This window comes from Bombus pyrosoma, linkage group LG16 (assembly GCF_014825855.1).
Source record: "Bombus pyrosoma isolate SC7728 linkage group LG16, ASM1482585v1, whole genome shotgun sequence".
NCBI classification, from domain to species: Eukaryota; Metazoa; Arthropoda; class Insecta; order Hymenoptera; family Apidae; genus Bombus; species Bombus pyrosoma.
Genome location: NC_057785.1, coordinates 5429448 through 5446525, shown reverse-complemented (window position 1 = coordinate 5446525; position 17078 = coordinate 5429448). Strand labels below are relative to the sequence as shown.

At 30.1% G+C, this 17078-nt stretch overlaps 2 protein-coding genes and 1 long non-coding RNA gene across 5 annotated transcripts; 1 reads left to right on the top strand and 2 right to left on the bottom strand.

Moving 5' to 3' along the window:
- The first annotated feature begins 929 nt into the window (after nt 1–929).
- Nucleotides 930–3116, top strand: LOC122576734. The gene is made up of 3 exons (XR_006319876.1): nt 930–1337; nt 1772–2865; nt 2975–3116. It is a non-coding gene; the product is annotated as an uncharacterized LOC122576734 (long non-coding RNA).
- LOC122576733 lies at nt 2840–8712 on the bottom strand. 2 transcript variants are annotated; one of them, XM_043747446.1, is made up of 4 exons: nt 8585–8712; nt 7453–7751; nt 4670–4830; nt 2840–3147 (listed from the first exon to the last, which is right to left on the bottom strand). In XM_043747446.1, exons 2-4 carry the CDS (start codon nt 7749–7751, stop codon nt 2840–2842), a joined length of 768 nt encoding a protein of 255 aa, XP_043603381.1. In that variant the 5' UTR covers nt 8585–8712. The 2 variants fall into 2 exon arrangements, with proteins under 2 accessions (XP_043603381.1, XP_043603380.1); XM_043747445.1 differs by lacking the exon at nt 8585–8712 and adding an exon at nt 8396–8454.
- Nucleotides 8713–10301: 1589 nt separating this feature from the next.
- On the bottom strand, nt 10302–15665 carry LOC122576732 (adenomatous polyposis coli protein-like). Of its 2 annotated transcripts, XM_043747443.1 has the most exons (8): nt 14564–15665; nt 14327–14471; nt 13726–13877; nt 13281–13611; nt 12636–13071; nt 12036–12287; nt 11719–11958; nt 10302–11635 (listed from the first exon to the last, which is right to left on the bottom strand). In XM_043747443.1, exons 1-8 carry the CDS (start codon nt 15396–15398, stop codon nt 10982–10984), a joined length of 3045 nt encoding a protein of 1014 aa, XP_043603378.1. In that variant the 5' UTR covers nt 15399–15665; the 3' UTR covers nt 10302–10981. The 2 variants fall into 2 exon arrangements, with proteins under 2 accessions (XP_043603378.1, XP_043603379.1); XM_043747444.1 differs by lacking the exon at nt 10302–11635 and having other exon boundaries at nt 11760–11930.
- Between the last annotated feature and the right edge of the window lie 1413 nt (nt 15666–17078).

The following is a 17078-nucleotide window of genomic DNA, read 5'->3' as shown; positions in this document are numbered from 1 at the left end:
TAAGAACGTTAAATCAACGTATTTACGAAAGTATCGATTATACGAAATGTCCTAGTCGTCCTACAAGAATAGATTCAACGATGTTCAATGGGAAACTGAATTATTCACTGAGACGCTTCTGAATCTGAATTTTATTAAATCACGTCCGCGAGATTTACGAGCCCGGCTCCCTTAGGAAAGCACGATTGTTTGATCACGTAAAACGTTTCTTAGTTTTCTGTTCTGTTTGCCTGCCTTTAATGTCGCTAATACTGACAAGGACGACCATAAGCTGCCCATTTAACAGATCAACGAAATATTAATTACTTATGCATCACTTATGCATAGGTTTGGTAATAGGTCTTGTTGTTAATAAAAATCAATAACTCTTTGATAATTTTAAGAAACGTGAATATGATAATTGTTTTTGATTTTTTTATGAAGAATTGATAATTATTCTGAATTTTAAATAAGAGAAATTTTAATTATTTAATACTTTTAGATAATAGACATTTAATAGTTTTTATATTTATTATTTATTATATTTATATGTAATTATATGATAATTATTGATATATTTTTTTAAATGATAAACGTGATTTTTGGGTAGTTTCGTTATATCTCAATGGTATAAAAAGAAGACGTAAGAATAAAAATCATGAAACATTTATGTTATCAGGCAGAATATCGTAATTAAATTTCACTTTCTTTTCCTTGTGGCTATCAATTTACGTCATTAGTGTGTAATCGCATAAAATTGATTCTGAGGTGAAATTCATGGCACTATCTTCTTCCTCTAAGAATTTATTATAAAAAGAAAATTTAGGTAATTTCCATATCTCTAAATAAATGTTATAATTAATTTTGTTTAATTCTGATTTAAAATGATTATTTACGTGTCTTTGAAAATTTCTATTTAAAAAGAAGGAAAACATTTTTTTACAGAAAAAAGGAAGAAATTACTATATTTTAAAATAATTCAGTTGAACTAAGAAAGAAACGAAGATAATTTTTTAGTAACAGTTTTAAAATTTCTTAAAAATAATTAAATCTGTAGAAGAAGATCATTACCTTGAGAAATTGAAAAATGTATTATTGAAAACAAAATGCTCTGTAACTTCGATCTTCGAGCGATTGAGAATTCCAATAGCCGATGGTCAGACCTACTTCTACTACTTGAACCATAATGTAATGTGACGGCTGTCTACCCATGGGTAGGAACAATCTACTGACGTTCCTCTGGCAATTCTGGCATGCATGAGTTACACAATATAGGAATAAGGATGTATTTCTGACAAAGTTTAACTTCTGCAAATATTACTAGTGATAGGATACATATAATAAAGTTTTATAATCAGGTACAGAATTTATCAAATTTTACCTTTTATAGTTAAGTAAAGTTATGTTATAAAGTTTTGATTAGATGATTAATCTTTAAAGTAAGACATGAGTAATATATTTATTAATATAACAAAATTTTACATAGACACTAAATTTTATTAATAAGAATTATTGAAAATTATTAAAATATATTGTATTAATAAATTAATAAAATTTGACATCTATTATATTATATTTTATCGTATTCTCTTATTATATTGTAAACTCTCGTTTTCAAATAATTCTAATCTCGTATCATTTTATATATACATGTATAAAATTTTAAGGCAAAAGAAATTTATAGAATATCTTCCTATAACATGTTTTATTTAAATTATTTTGTCATAATAATTATTTTATAAGGCGTGGATATTCCTCAAATCTAATTCTTACAAATTACACTTATTTTTAGGATTAAACAAATACTTGCAACGGAATGCAATCCGTAGAGAAAGGAAAAGGAGGACTCGTTTACAATTCCAATAAATATTAACTTGGTTGCAGCAATAACAATACTGTTTAATGTACCACAGAGAGCCCTTCCTGTTCCCTTAGTTCCACCAAGTGATTTCAGCGTTGACTTACACGTTTATCTCCCTTTGAAATGCTTGTGAAAGTATTTTAAAAAATTTGTCACTGTTACAACATATTTAGTAAGTGCAAATTTTAGTGACTTTATAAAAATGAATTTTAGTAATCTTTTAAAACATTTTTTTTTGTAGAGTACAATATAATTTTTTAGATTAATTATCTAGACCAAATTTAGTGAACTAATATTATTAATGAAATTTTACAAGTCACAAATTATTAAAAACAATTACGATAAGTATACATGTATAATAGATAAAAGTTTGATAATAAAACAAAGAAAGTTTTACAAACTTGAAAATCATTTGATTGTACTATTTTGTGCCCTATCATTTGTTATATTATTTATTCAAAATTGCTCTATAACTAGTCACTTGTCAATTCACTAATATTATTAATTAAACATGAATAATGTTAGATGAATAATTAAGATAAATGAGTAAACAATTTATACTAGTTTTATAAATTATTTTGTATTATCATATAATAATTAAAAGATTTTTAAAAAATTGTAATAACCAAAATTAAATTCAAGTTTATTCAACAACCGTAAGAATATATTTGCCGGGGATAGTCTTCTTCAGTGACCTTGAATAGCTACCTAGGTACTTCTCAACAAACTACATACAATCTAAAACCTCGTGATCAAAAATGCTTTCAAGACCGCTTATTATTAACCTCAACACTATAACAATAACCACGACAATAAATGCAACGACAAATAGGAATGATTACGTCTTTCAGATACCATTCCAGATATTGTCTACCAAGCTCCATACAATTTACCCTATACATAAGAGGAACCTTTTAAACAATCGATACAAAGAGATTTTATCGTTCACAAGGTAGAATCAATGATAAACCCAAACAACGATGAAAATGTATGATCTAATTAGGGACGAAGCGGCGGTGGAAAAGGTAAGTCTAAATGTGGAGACTCTATATGGCTTCTATCGTGCCAACCCTCTGCCACAGGGTGAGCGTGATACAGTCCATAATTAACGCCATTTGTTGCTATTTTTTTTAGGCCTTGGATACTAGACAATATCAAGGCCATTTTGGCCAAGAGCAACGCCTTGCCACCGAGAACCGCGAGGAACTGGAAACCCATGGGTATCAAGATCGAACCCATCAGGAGGAAGCCCATCATCATCAGCGGCACCATGTGGTTATGTTTACGACGGTGGCGACGCCTGCGGCCTGATAACGAAACGAGCATCATTAATGAGATACTTGAGACAACAAGTGGCTTGTTAATGTCCACTAACAAATTAAAGAAGGATTTTCGTGCAACAACAATAAAAGCAAGTGATTTTCATGATTTTTTTATACTAACTGCTAGTTATATGGGATTAAATCCTCTTAGGATGTAAATACAGTCCTGAAATATAAATGTAATCTTTTTTTATATCAATTTTTCTTACTATTTATTAACTTTTTAAACTGCAACTTTTAACGTCATTTTAGACTGGCATTTTTTTATAACATTTTTTTAAACAATATAAACTTAATTTATCTAGCGATAAAAGTAAATATTTCTTATAAAGGCTAGAACTTTCCGATCTTCTATGTTTTTCTTTCAAACGTAGGTTCAATTTCAGCGTAAATTATCTGACTTTCAGAAAATTTCTTAACTTTTGCATTCTGATGACTATGACAGATACTGTACTGCACATCAGCAATGATTACATCGTCAAAGACAATCGCGAGACCTGTATAATATACAATAAGCAATGAGAAGAAATAAAAGAAGTTACATTCGTACTTCAAGACTATCTATTTAACCCCAAAAAGGTCCAATCTCATATAATCAGTAGTTAGTCTGAAAAAATTTATAGCAATCACTTACTTGTATTGTTATGTTATTGCACAAAAATCCCCCCTTAAGTATACATATTATATATCTGTTTCCTTTTTTAATTTTCCAATTAACTGAATGTACTATAATTAGAAAATTACATATATAGTTATAAACCGTAAAAGAAATATTAGGTGTACAAATGAATAGTCCAATTTTTTCAGTAAAATTCAGAGCCTATGTATGAGAAGCTATCGCAAGTTGTCAGTCAAAGTATTTGTCATTGCTTTCTGTAATTTTAAGCCATCTATTGGACAAGTGACGAATTTCAACACGATAAGAATGATTTAGACACGATTCAATCGTCATAGCACTAACAACAGTGAACGTTCTGTGAAATTCCTACGTGTCAACGTTAGGCCACACACTGCTTCTACGACAAAAGACGTCATAATGAGCCTTGTTTGCGACATCTTGCAGCAGTCAGTTTAATCACTGGACATTAGTTCTTCGGATTACTACCTGTTCCGATCGATGCAACACGCCTTATCCGATAATCACTTCCAATTAGTGACTGAGATACAAAAATAACTTGGCAATCAGATCTTGTTTAAAGAGGCAGCATTTTTTCCGTGATGGAGTCCATCACTTGTCCGATAGATGATTTAAAGCTATAGGATGCAACCATGAATATTTTGGTTGAACATCTTGCTATACTGTTTTTAAATAAACTTTCAATTTCAGTAGAAAATTTGGATTGTTTATTTTGTACATTTAATATTTGTAAAATGACCTCATTTTGATGATGAGTATGGTACCGAGCATTTACTCGGCTACAGATTGTTGCATGATAATGATTACGTTTACAGAAAGATATTGTATTAATCAGAATTTACCAATTCAGTTAAATGGACACGGACAAACCTTCGAACTTGTAGCTATCTACATCAGTTGCTTCATTATTAAGGAGAGAAATAATTTTATTGGTCAGATAATCCACGTCGACTTTGAACACGTGAGTGCGTAAAACTCGTAACAATCGCTTTACGATAACGGCTGTCCAATTAGTATCATCCCCTATCTCACTGAAACATACAGAAAAAGATAATTTTAAGTATTATATATTTACATTTTTCTTTTTTGTTAATTTTGTAAAAATATGAAGTTAACTTTATTGAATATATCAAATAATTTATTATAATAATTTATTATCGAACAGACTTACGTTCACTTAAAAAGGTCTCATGAAACAAACGGGATCAGTTTCAATTTCAATACACCCTAGATAATAGATCATTAAGTTAATCTCGTGCTGAGTAAAAAATCCCTTAAACGCGGATTACTTGTCACGTGAGATTGCGTGACTTGAAATTTGTCCGCGGAAAATACTTCAGCGCTCCATTAAAGGTCTGATATTTTTCCTGTTCGCAAGAAATAGGGCGAGGCGAAATCGTAACTACTTTGTGTCAGTGTACAGCCGTTGGAAACTATCGTAGGTCAGCAAAACAACGATAATAACCAACAGGAATATTATATAAATTTTAAATAAATAAATAACTAATATTTTCTACAATTCAAAATATAATTTATAAAAATTGATAAAAAGAAACGTATAGGAAAAGAATACTTAAATAATATCTGAGAATGTTGATTATTTTCTTCATTAATTTTATATCATTCTTTTTTAATCTCTTTTATTCATAATGAAATTTATCCAAATTGATAAAAAATATTTATGAAAAGAAATAAAAATAATACTGAAATATTATTTAAAATCAAAGAAGAGAATGATTAATATTTTTGAATATTGTTTAGCTTGAAAGTAATTTTTTAAATTTTCGAATCAACTATAAAATTAATTTAAATACTTCTCACTCCTCGGTAACTTATATCGTAAATGAATATAATTCATCATTTCGAAAATTGCGTAGGTTCATAAACATTTATATTTTCAGATATAAGGTTTGTCAAGTTTACAGAGAAATTTTCAGAAATTCTATGGGATTGGAGGTCTGCAATCTTTCAGATGCTTATTCTAATATTGACAGAGCTATTGGATAAAGGAAATCAAAGATGAACTATGCTTTTCAACAGAACGAGTCTTTACATTGTATCAAAGACCTTTTAATATCTTTTAATAAGATAAGCTTTGGATATAACTGCTCTTAATTATCATATCTACACTTTACTTGCTATAGAAGTGATACAATTCGAAAAATTGTATTTCATTTCTTTATTTAATCATGATCAAATTCATTGTAATTTCATAAATGACAAGAATGTACTTGATTCAATTTTGAGAACATTATTTCAGTTATTGATAAATTTAATTAACAAAATAATGTGTTATTATGTTCACAAATATAATCTTTTATATTTTACAGTTGTTTCACTTTGATATTATTCATTTTAATTTTGACTAAATTATTTAAAATAGACATCTATCTAATATTTTTTACGTTAGAAATTAATATTCTTTATCCATAATTTTTTAAATTATTATTTGTGCAATGTAAAAAAATTATTTTTAATAGAAAAAAATTCTCTACAGTTTCCAAGAACAAAGATAATAATTTCAACAACTTTTTAAATTATTATTTATGTAGTTTAAAAATTATTACTTTTAATAAGAAAATTAATATTTGCCATTAGTGTTTCTATAAAGGGGACCTTTGATTCAATTATAAATGAAGGGAATAATAATTAGAACGACACTTGGAGAGAAAAGAGCGATATCTCATAAAATGATCAATAGGCAGTTAACTTCCATGCGATTTCGCAAGCTGAGAAGTTTCGAAGTGGAACGCAGGGCTTCCACGGCGACTTTCACGCCCTAAAACTTTTCGGAACCGAAGTCGAACTTCCACGAAACTTCTGCAACGGATGTCGGTTGTATTTTTCTCCAGATTCTCAAATATTTAAAATCAATCCATTGAAATCTACGATTTCTTTGCTTTTTTTATACATTTCTATCTCTGCATCACTCTCATATCATGGATCTTCCAGTTTTCATTTTGAGCAAAAATATTCTGAAGTGAATTTTTAAAATCGTGTAGATTTTTACTTTTGAGAGAATATTGTTTATTTTATGAATGTAATATTTTCTTTAGGATATTCTAGGAATTATATTTCATCTTTTTTAGCAGATCTAAATTTTAAAAAATATCGTATTTTTTATAAACCGTAGAAAGAAATATAATTTTTATTTCAGGTCATGTCAAAGATAGTAAAGTTAAAACATTATCATTTATAATTAGAGAACATCTAATTCTAAAATATCCAATTCGTCTAAGAGGCCAAAATGATCAACTCCACTTTTTATAAGTTTCACAATTTTATTATCCAGGTACATGATTAATGTTCTGTTCTCAAAAAATAAATAGCTTACTTCCATGAGTTCGTTTATCGGGAGAAAAAATATTATAAATGCTAGTAAATCCAAAGATAATTTTTTTTAATAATTCTTCTAATTCTACTTTTCAATTTTCTTCTTAGCTTCTGAGTGACACATACGAGCCTTTTATTTGTCAAATCGGCTAATTGCACAAAAAGATTGCACAAGAAAATTGCTGAACTTACATGTAACTTATAATCAACCGACTATTTTTGCATTAGCATTTCAAAAATTTCTAAAAGTGGAGTTAACCTCTTTGACCTATGAACAATTCATATAGCAATGAACACATTAATTCTTTGTTCTTGTTTACCTTTCTCTATAATTGTCCGTAAAATTCTTGTCCTCGTGGAACCTTACTAAATCCAGCCCCTCGAAAACTGGTATAATATCATCAACTAGAAGTGCATCCAAAGCAGCCAGTGCATGTTCCTGCATGCATTTTCGAAACTTCTCTAAAAACTCATCTTGCCCTGAATTGTTCCAGGATTCCAATGGACAATTCTGAAGCACGGTACGTAGGCCTGTGTACCACTTCGTATTGTCGTCGCAACTAGCGCCATCGGTCACAAGGATGACAAGTATGAACACGTAGAATGCACGCGGGTGCATCTGCATTCAGGGGAATAGTCGCCAACTTTAATAGCCGGTCGTAACAACTCGCAGAACGATAAAACTTAAGATTCGAGGATACGCTCCGGATACGATACTTTGTGTTATCGCACGTGCAAGTTATAGGCGTGATAAAAACAAATGTTTTGAATAAGTAATTTATACCTGTTTTGAATTTTCTACTTTTTTTCTTTTTTATTATTAGGCTATAGATGTTCATGCAATTTTATGTTTATATGCACGTAATTACAGAAATGGAATTTAAGTAGATATTTGTTTCATCTACTATATATCGTGATAAATGGTCTACTTTGAATATTTCATATATTTTTACATATTATATGCATTCTATAAATTTGTACAATATTAATGTATGTCCCAAAAATGCATAAACATCTACAGTCTATTATGCTTTAAATTATAATATTAAAATTGCTTAAGTTTATTTGTTGATCTTGAATTAGACTAATTAATTTTGAATATAGCATTTATTTAATGCTATTAAAATCATTTGATAAAAATTAAGATTTACAAAATAATATTTTGCATATATGAAAAAAAATGTAGTAAAGTTTCTTAAATTTATGTATATTCTATTTGAATTAATTTGGTGCATGAGACTTGTTGAATAATTAAAATCAAACCTTGCAATATACTATACCAACATTACTATATTCTGAAAAAATCATTCTTCAAAGTGTGAAAAAATAAAAATTCCAAAATTTCTTCCTTCCTTAATATTCACAACTTTTTATAAGTAAATAACGATCATTAAAGTTCCAGCTACCCTTGCAATCCAAAGTTCTTCATTCACTGAACAAAATGAACTTTACCTCGAAACACGAGCACACCACTGGAGATATGTTCTCCTAATCGGTCGCGATACACTGTAAACGTTCGATCGTAGCTATATGAAGATTTATACATGCAGGAAATAGGCTAGGACACCGGCCAGGTGGTCATTGCGATTCATCGAAGGGCAACAAGGCAACGGTTAAAAGGCGGCACCTTTTATGCTCCAGCAACCTTGGTCTGTAATTATCAATAAACTCTTATAGAGTTGCATGACTCAGACCCTGAATTGCTCTTTCAACTGATCAGTGACATTCTGATAATTGAATATAAATAATACATAAAAACACGAAACTTTTTAAAGTGGTTATGACATGCTTACAATAAAAACAAAAAGATTATGATAATATATTCAATCACGAGATCTAAAAGAATGAAATTGTTTAAGATGGCAATAAGATACTTACTACATTAATAAGAACAAAATTTAAAGAAGTATAGCATAAATATGTATACAGCATAAATATTAATATTTCTAAATATAATTTTTCTCTTTTACTCAGATTATTTTATTACGTGATTTAATGAGACATTATGAGTACTGTATTCTATTGAAATAAAAGGAATTAAAAACCAAGAAAAATTAAATTATATGACATGTAGAATATGCTAACTGTGGGGTAATATTTAAAAAATATCTAAACCTTCTTGTATAATAAGATACCAACTAATAATATTAGTAAACTGACAAAGTACAAATTGCAGGGTATAGATTACATTTTTGTATAGTTTCATAATCTTTTATCAAATAAAACAATCAGATTATTGACAATTTATAAATGTTACTTGTAAAATTTCATTTGTTTTATTTAAATGGAAACTTATGTTAATGTCATGCAAGAATATTATACTTTGCATGATTATAAGACTGCAAGAAACACTATGGCTGCAATTTTCTTTTCTTCTCAAACGGTGCACTTTTGATGTACGTTACTTTTCCAGTCCGGAAATTAATGCTTCGATACGAAAATTGCTAACTATAAATTTATATTCCTCGAGAAATTACAGTACTCGACGTCTTTCATACCATAGATTAGTAAGTTTACGGTAAATTTTCTATTAAATATTATGGCAAAGTGAGGAAATGGAGAAGTAATGAAAAAAAAATTTTGTATTAAAAGAGAATTGTATAAAATAAATGCTTTAACAATAAAGTTGCAAATTTTATTGAGATATAATAATATCAATAATAACAATTGAAATTATTAATCTATTATAAATATATTTTTTAGTCAATAACTTTATACCTACAATAAAAAAAGCACCTAAGCTGGACCAAACCATAAAATTTCTTTATTTCTAGCTAGATTTTGTTTCTTACTTCATGAAAACAAAATATCACATGCTGCAGCACTGAATTTATTAGGAAAAATAAATTGTAAAAAATATATAATAGATTACACCAAGCTAAAAAAGAAACCTCACAATGGTTTTTTGGCAAGTATATACATTACACATGAACCACGAATCTCGTTTTGTTCCAGAAATTCGATAATTTTTCCCCTGAAAAGTCATCGATAACCTGTAAACATTCGTTCCTTGAGAATAATAATAAATGAGAATGAGAAGAAACAAGAAATATCTTCTGATCTCATATAAAGAATAAACAAGAAATTATATAGGATAATCATATATGCTTCTTCAATGCACAATATAGTGTTTCAAAACTATGATTTAGCGAAGTAAGTGATAGTAAAATAAAAAAAATATATGTTTTATTTAATTAACATATTTCCCATTTCGCTTCATTTTTTACAAATTCTAATCCAATCAATAAGTAACTTAATATATACCAAATCCCCATAAAAAATCTGATGCATGTAGCTAATCAGTAGTCGCTTAAAACTTACATTCTCCAAATCTCATCGTTAGACTGCGGAAGTTTATGCTTTTATAGGAAATTCGAAAGTGCAATGTGCATGAAATACACAAAGTATGCAAATATATATTAAATATTTAAGATAAAACAAATATTTACTTATAAAAAAGACATCTGTCTATAGACATCTATCTATAAAAAGTTTAGATTTCATTTCTTTAATTATATTCATAAAAATGTGAATTTACATAAACATCCGCAATCTTCTTATTACAAACAAATAAAGCAAAATGAAACGTCTTTCTTGAAAGAAAAATTTTCTTAATTAAGTTTTCATCATAATCCTATCACACTTTATTTAATTAACATGTAGTTTTGAAGTATTCTGTATGCTAGGAGTTGGACAGAGTTATTGCAAATTTCTGTCAATCACAGAACTATGATAATCTCACTTGCTTATCCCACCAAATATGTACCCTTAATCGTCATCCTTTTATGGATTATCATAAAAAGGTATTCAATCTTTCTATGGGTGAGACTTTTAGTTTTTGTTTTTCATTTAGGTTTTACAAACGTACGAATTATAACTACATATCGAACAACTGTCTTCGTTGACATTCCCGTCTGTGTTTTTCATTCCCTTCAGACGGTACTTGTTCCTCGGCATCCCAGAACTAATGCACAATTCCAGGAAAGCCCACTCCTCAATGGATCCAAGAGAACTTTCTTCACTAAGAGAACTCACAGAACTATGCCTGGAAGGTACTACATTCGACTTCGTTGTATTCCTACGTAATTCATCGTCATCATTTTCACCATTTAAAATTGGGGACCTACAATTAGGGATTTCGGAACGTGAAGTGCTTAGAATGTTTTCGTTCATGTTGTTATTTTCGTGCTCTGACTGAGAAAACTTCCTGCTGTACAATGCCATACGGTTTGTTCTTTCATATGTATTAATTCCACTATTTTTAACAATATGTCTCCTATTTTCCTGAACCTTCATAGAATGGAAGGTGCAAGAAGTTCCTCTGTGCAGAGAAAGATCATTCTCTATGGGTTTATGTGATGGCTGGGTCTGCACCACCGTGTTTCCAAACAGATAGGGTTTATTCACATAATAATATGAAGTACTGGAAATATTTCTCGTTTTTGAGTATTCTGGTTGCTTCTTTACGGACACTAAGGACGAATTTGATGAAACATTCAACGCCTACGAATGATAAAAGACCCATAAAGTCTAATCCATCTAAAATTTGATATGTAGAATGAGAAAATAAAACTGTATATTTTTACCTTTGGCATACCAGATTTAATACACTGCGCCAGCATGATGTCTTCCTCTTCCTCTGAGAGGCCTAAATTATCCTCGAATGTTGCAGACTTCTTCGACTGATGTTTATTATCCTGAATATATCCTGGCTGACGGTACGACGTAGACGATAACGACGATGGTTTTCTTGAAGCCGTCACCTTCGATTTCTCCGCGGTTTGCGGCAATGCTTGCCCTATAAGTGTTGAAATATTCAATTTAACCTAGAATTAATACACAATGGTTCATAAAAAATATTGATATAATCAGGATTAGTCAAAAACGGAATAAAGAAAGAAACCTTAGGCATGGCCGCTCTTATACATTCACTGAGAATGGCTTCATCGTCCGAATGATTAGGGCTGTCGCCAAAAGGATCATTTTCGTGATCCAATGTTGTATGACACATGGATTTTCGAAGAGCAGTGTTCTTGTTGGCACTTTCTACAGGGGACGATGATGGTGTTCCACATATATTGAATCTCTGTGTTAGCACTTCTGTTTTCTGTACAAAGGGAATGCAACTCGTTGGTGGCGGAGTTATTTGTCTAACCTAAAACAAACATAAAATAGTTAACATTTAAACACCCGGCAATTGGGGATATAAATACATGTAATTATTTTTTGATTTGCTGAAAAGAAATCAATTTAAAAAGTATACACAATATTGTTTCTTGTAGTAATAACATAGTATAAATATATTTTATTTCATGTTATATGGATTAAGAAATGGTATTTAGTCAATTAAATTAATAGTTCTTTTTGTTATGATAATCTTCATAACAAGAGCCCATATGCAAGGGAACTTTGCAAAATGTACTTACACATGTAACTGTGTAACTGGGTGTTTAAGTGTTAATATCGAAGATTACTTAAAAAACTTCTCTACAGTTACACGTACTTTCGATATTCCTGACTGAATGCACTCATCAAGAATTTTCTCATCTTCACCAGAGAGATTAGAACTCTCATCCGACAGATCGTTTCTATGGCACTCGACTTCACCTGAAGATTTAGCTTCTTCGATCCTTTCTACATCTTCCTGAACGCTCGGCATAGACAAGGCAGAAAGATTTGATTGTGAGCCCACTGGGGAAATATCAGCAGGTGTGTCTTCTGTACAATACACATGTACGGTATCTGGAGCAGCAACAACTTCTATTGCGGGCTTGCTAGGTTTCGAAGCTGTCACTGTAGCATCCGCGGAAGTGACAGCAACAGGAACTGAAGGTTCCAATCTGTTTAAAACTGGTGTTCTCTGGCAACGTACCAACATGTTTGATGACTCTGATTGTATGGGTTTCTGGACAGTAGACGTTTTGAAAGATTGTCTATATCTGTAATATACATAGTTAAAAATATTAATATTAATGTTATTAACAAGTGATATTAGTTGATAATGATATCGCATATTTATTGAAAAAATATCATAACTGAAAATAATTCAGTTCTGTGTGTCTTCTATAAACATACGTGCAACATGTATATACACGAATGAATAAATATGAATGATTAATGACTAGTATATTGCAAACTATTAAAATACCTATTATTTTGTATTCCCATGCTGATACATGCAGCCAACATGTCTTCATTATCTTCATCACCATCACTCACTTGTTCCTGATCCTTCTCAGCTTCTACGTTATTAACTTTTTCTTCCAAAGAATTTTCTTTAATATCTTTATCCAGCTCATTAGATGGTTCTTTCAGTTCATTTTGAGGTTTAGATATATTGGGAATTTTCATTTCATCGTCGATAGTTAAAGAACTGAGACTAGTAGCTGTGGAAAATTCAATGGGTGTTGATTCCTCCTTAAATGTGGCGATGTCATCCTCGAAGACACTGGTTCTCAGCGCATGACACTTTGAATATGCTGAAACATAATATCTGTTAAGAAGACTAGTAAGGTATTAAGAACATTCTTACTATTATATAAATAAAAAATCTTGTGCTTAATCTTTCACTAACGATCAATAGCATTGCATACATAAATGTCGAACAGGCTGTCTTACTGCTTCTTCTGGTATTTTGCTTATAAAATCTGTACACTGATTTTTATGATTACGAGGACTTGGAGGGATGGTTTGTGTTGGTGAATCTGGTAATTCACTTGGAGACACAACACCACTGGTCCTGCGACTATTAAACATCAATTTTCAGTGTGAATTATAAATTTTGTTACAACTATTATTATTTTGCTGTGATTTGAGAATTACGGGAGAAAAAATTTGATATAAACGTACAATTTTGTTGATTTTCTGATTTTGATGTTATTTAATAATTGAAACTGACATACTATATAATATAACATAATTAAAAACAAGAACAACCGGCTTAGATATGTATTTAGCAGTAGGTGAAAAATCTATGAAGTTTATTTTATAATGTTTTAAAAATTATTATTCTTCAAAAAAATTGAACATATAAAAACCCATAATTAAATTTAATGAAAAGGCAGTTTTGGTAATATGTGATTGTTTGGCCAGAATTTTTTTCACTTGGATTTTAAAATTATTTCCATCTAAGAAATAAAAATTATGACTTATCATGTTTCTCCCTGTGCTCTTTATGAGATTTCTAAAAATTACCTGAAATCACTGATGATGGAGCTACGATCATCATGTATAGAATGCTGTTCAAATCCACTCAATGAACCTAGAGAACTACAACATGAAAACATTAAAGGAGTTTGTTCTGCATAGTAGTCTTGTCTACTGAATGTAACCATTTTGCCTATAACAATCAATGTAACAAATAAAGCCACAATTTTCCATAACACTTGATAAAAGTTTATACAGTACATTAAAACATTAAACATAGCAAACCTTCTTTGTCTACAACTCTGGAATTATTTTTTCCTTCTGTAGAACTATCAGTTTCATCAGGAATACGTAATATGTTGATGTTAGTGCCAGCTGCAGTACGGTCTGCTCTCTCCGACACATTATCAGCTTTGTCAGTAGAATCTGTGGAAGGTTCTTTGGAAATAATTCCATTAACATTATTTCTTTGTGTTATCGCACTACCAAGGGAGCTGAGAGAATTAGCCCGAGAAAAACCATCAGATGTTCCTGCTTGATAATAATTAATTAACTTTTCATTAGAAAGGCAGTTAGGTTTACATGTCTCAGAAGTTTTAGAGGATTCTAATTCTTTCTCAACAAGAAGTGAACGGTCTTCATTGCAATTAATTGTCATTGGATGCTCATAATTCAAATCTTCCTTGCGACTAAGTTCAACATTCTTTTTGCTGTGTTTCTTCTGCGAATCAACAGATTCCTTTGCATTCTCCAGACGTAAATCGGACATGGAAGTCGCAGTTGAAAAATTGAAAGGCGTTTCATACGGAGTTCCTTCTGTACAATAAGTCTTTACAGTATCCTCCTGAACGCTTCCAGGAAAATACTCAGGACTCTGTTTCTCATCGTCATCAGTGTCATCCTCTGCGTATCGTAAACTATAATCTGTTGGCTGATCAAGATCGGTTTCAGCATAATCTCCAAATAAATCGACTTTGGAGTCACGTTCCCCGAATTCTTTCTTACAAGATCGATCACTTCGAGAGGAATTCTCCGTTTTCCTTTCACTGTACTTTTTGCTATAATCTACTGGTTGCTCAGTTATTTCATCCTCGTATCTTTGTCCCGTATTCCTCTCCATACTGTGCTTTATTACTTTATTTTTTCGATTGCGATATATTTTCTCCCTCGAACAATTTTTTTGGAATTACAGTTTTATCAATTGATTAACATAAAAATACGAGGTTTGAGTATTAATTAAAGATTTGAACGTGGAAAAGAATTATTGGAATCCGTTTTAACAGATTAATGTTTAATTATTCTCACCATCCTCGGTAAAATCTTAAATCAGTAGATGAGTAGGAAGATCACCGATGCAATGTTAAAAAAGTCAGCCAAAAGTGCACACCAAGAACAAGGGTCTCTAACGGTCAACGATAGAACTATGCATATATTCTCCTCCGATACTCTTAATGAGATGAAAAAATAAATAAAATATTCAAAGTACAATGTCTTTTATAATAATTGGTAGATAAAACAATTTTCTATCAAGATTCTACTTTCGTAATTTTATATGTCAATATATAAATTTGCATGAAAATGCAGTCTAATCATGATTATTTAATTTATTTCTACATTTAATAACATACATTATAATGAAATTTATATTGTAATATTTCAATAAAAGAAAACATTACAAAATAAATTTTATAGAATATCTTGCAATTATAATAAAATGTGTCAGCTTCTCTATGAGCATCTTTTTTTTTAATAATTATCAGAATAACTTTTTCTTGAAGATCCTCTTCATTAAGAAAATATAATAATTTTAGACAGAGATATTTCAACACATATAGCTATTTTTACAGGGATGCTTTCGTAATATTAAATCGTTTTGTTCAATCAGTTGACATGTATAAAAAATTTTCTCAGAAAATTACATCATTTTGAGGAATTTAAAAATGTTTCATATACTTCTTATACTATTTTATTCTTTTAATACTTATCAATATTCACCAATTTTCTCGAATTTTTTCATCATTAACCTATCTCTCAAAGCAATGGGAATTGGAGAGAATTAGAGGATTGTGAATGTTGAAAGGACTTTAAATGATTAAACGCTTTGTTTGTTTACAAAATAAGATTGTTTTATTCAATTCAATTTGCAAGTTTACAACATTGTACAATTTTACAATGTGTTCATCATTTTCTATATAATAATTTGTGTAATCGTGTAATTTTATGCTAATTTGATTTCGTTGCTAAATCGATGGAGTTAAAATAATTCTTCTTGCGCGAATGAAGACCGAAAATTTATAAATAGACTACGAATATTTATGCAAATTCATATTTTCATAAACACAATGAATGCTGTATTTTAAATATTTTACATATTTTCGTGTATTATGTACATTCTATGTATTTTACCACCCTTAAACTCATAAATGTATAAAGATTCGCAGTCCAGTTATAAATGCTCGTGGTACAGCGTAGCGTTCTGCCGCTTGTTTTCGAATCGCTACTAAGCACATGCGTCCGGCCAACTCAGTACACCAATATTCGACGACGTTCTGATTGGCCAATATAAAAAACTCGCGAATTTGAAAGATTCATTCACACGGTTCCTTTTTCTACATATATTAATATTATTTTATTATTACAGACAGCCGTTAATTACTTATTACTCCATGAAAAATTGTCAGGCTAGCTAAGGCTACCAGCCACAGCTAACACTCAACTGATACATTGAAATAAAGAAAAGGAAAGAAAAGATTCATTCAAGCAGAATGCAACCATTAAGCTCATGTACGCAAATTCCTTA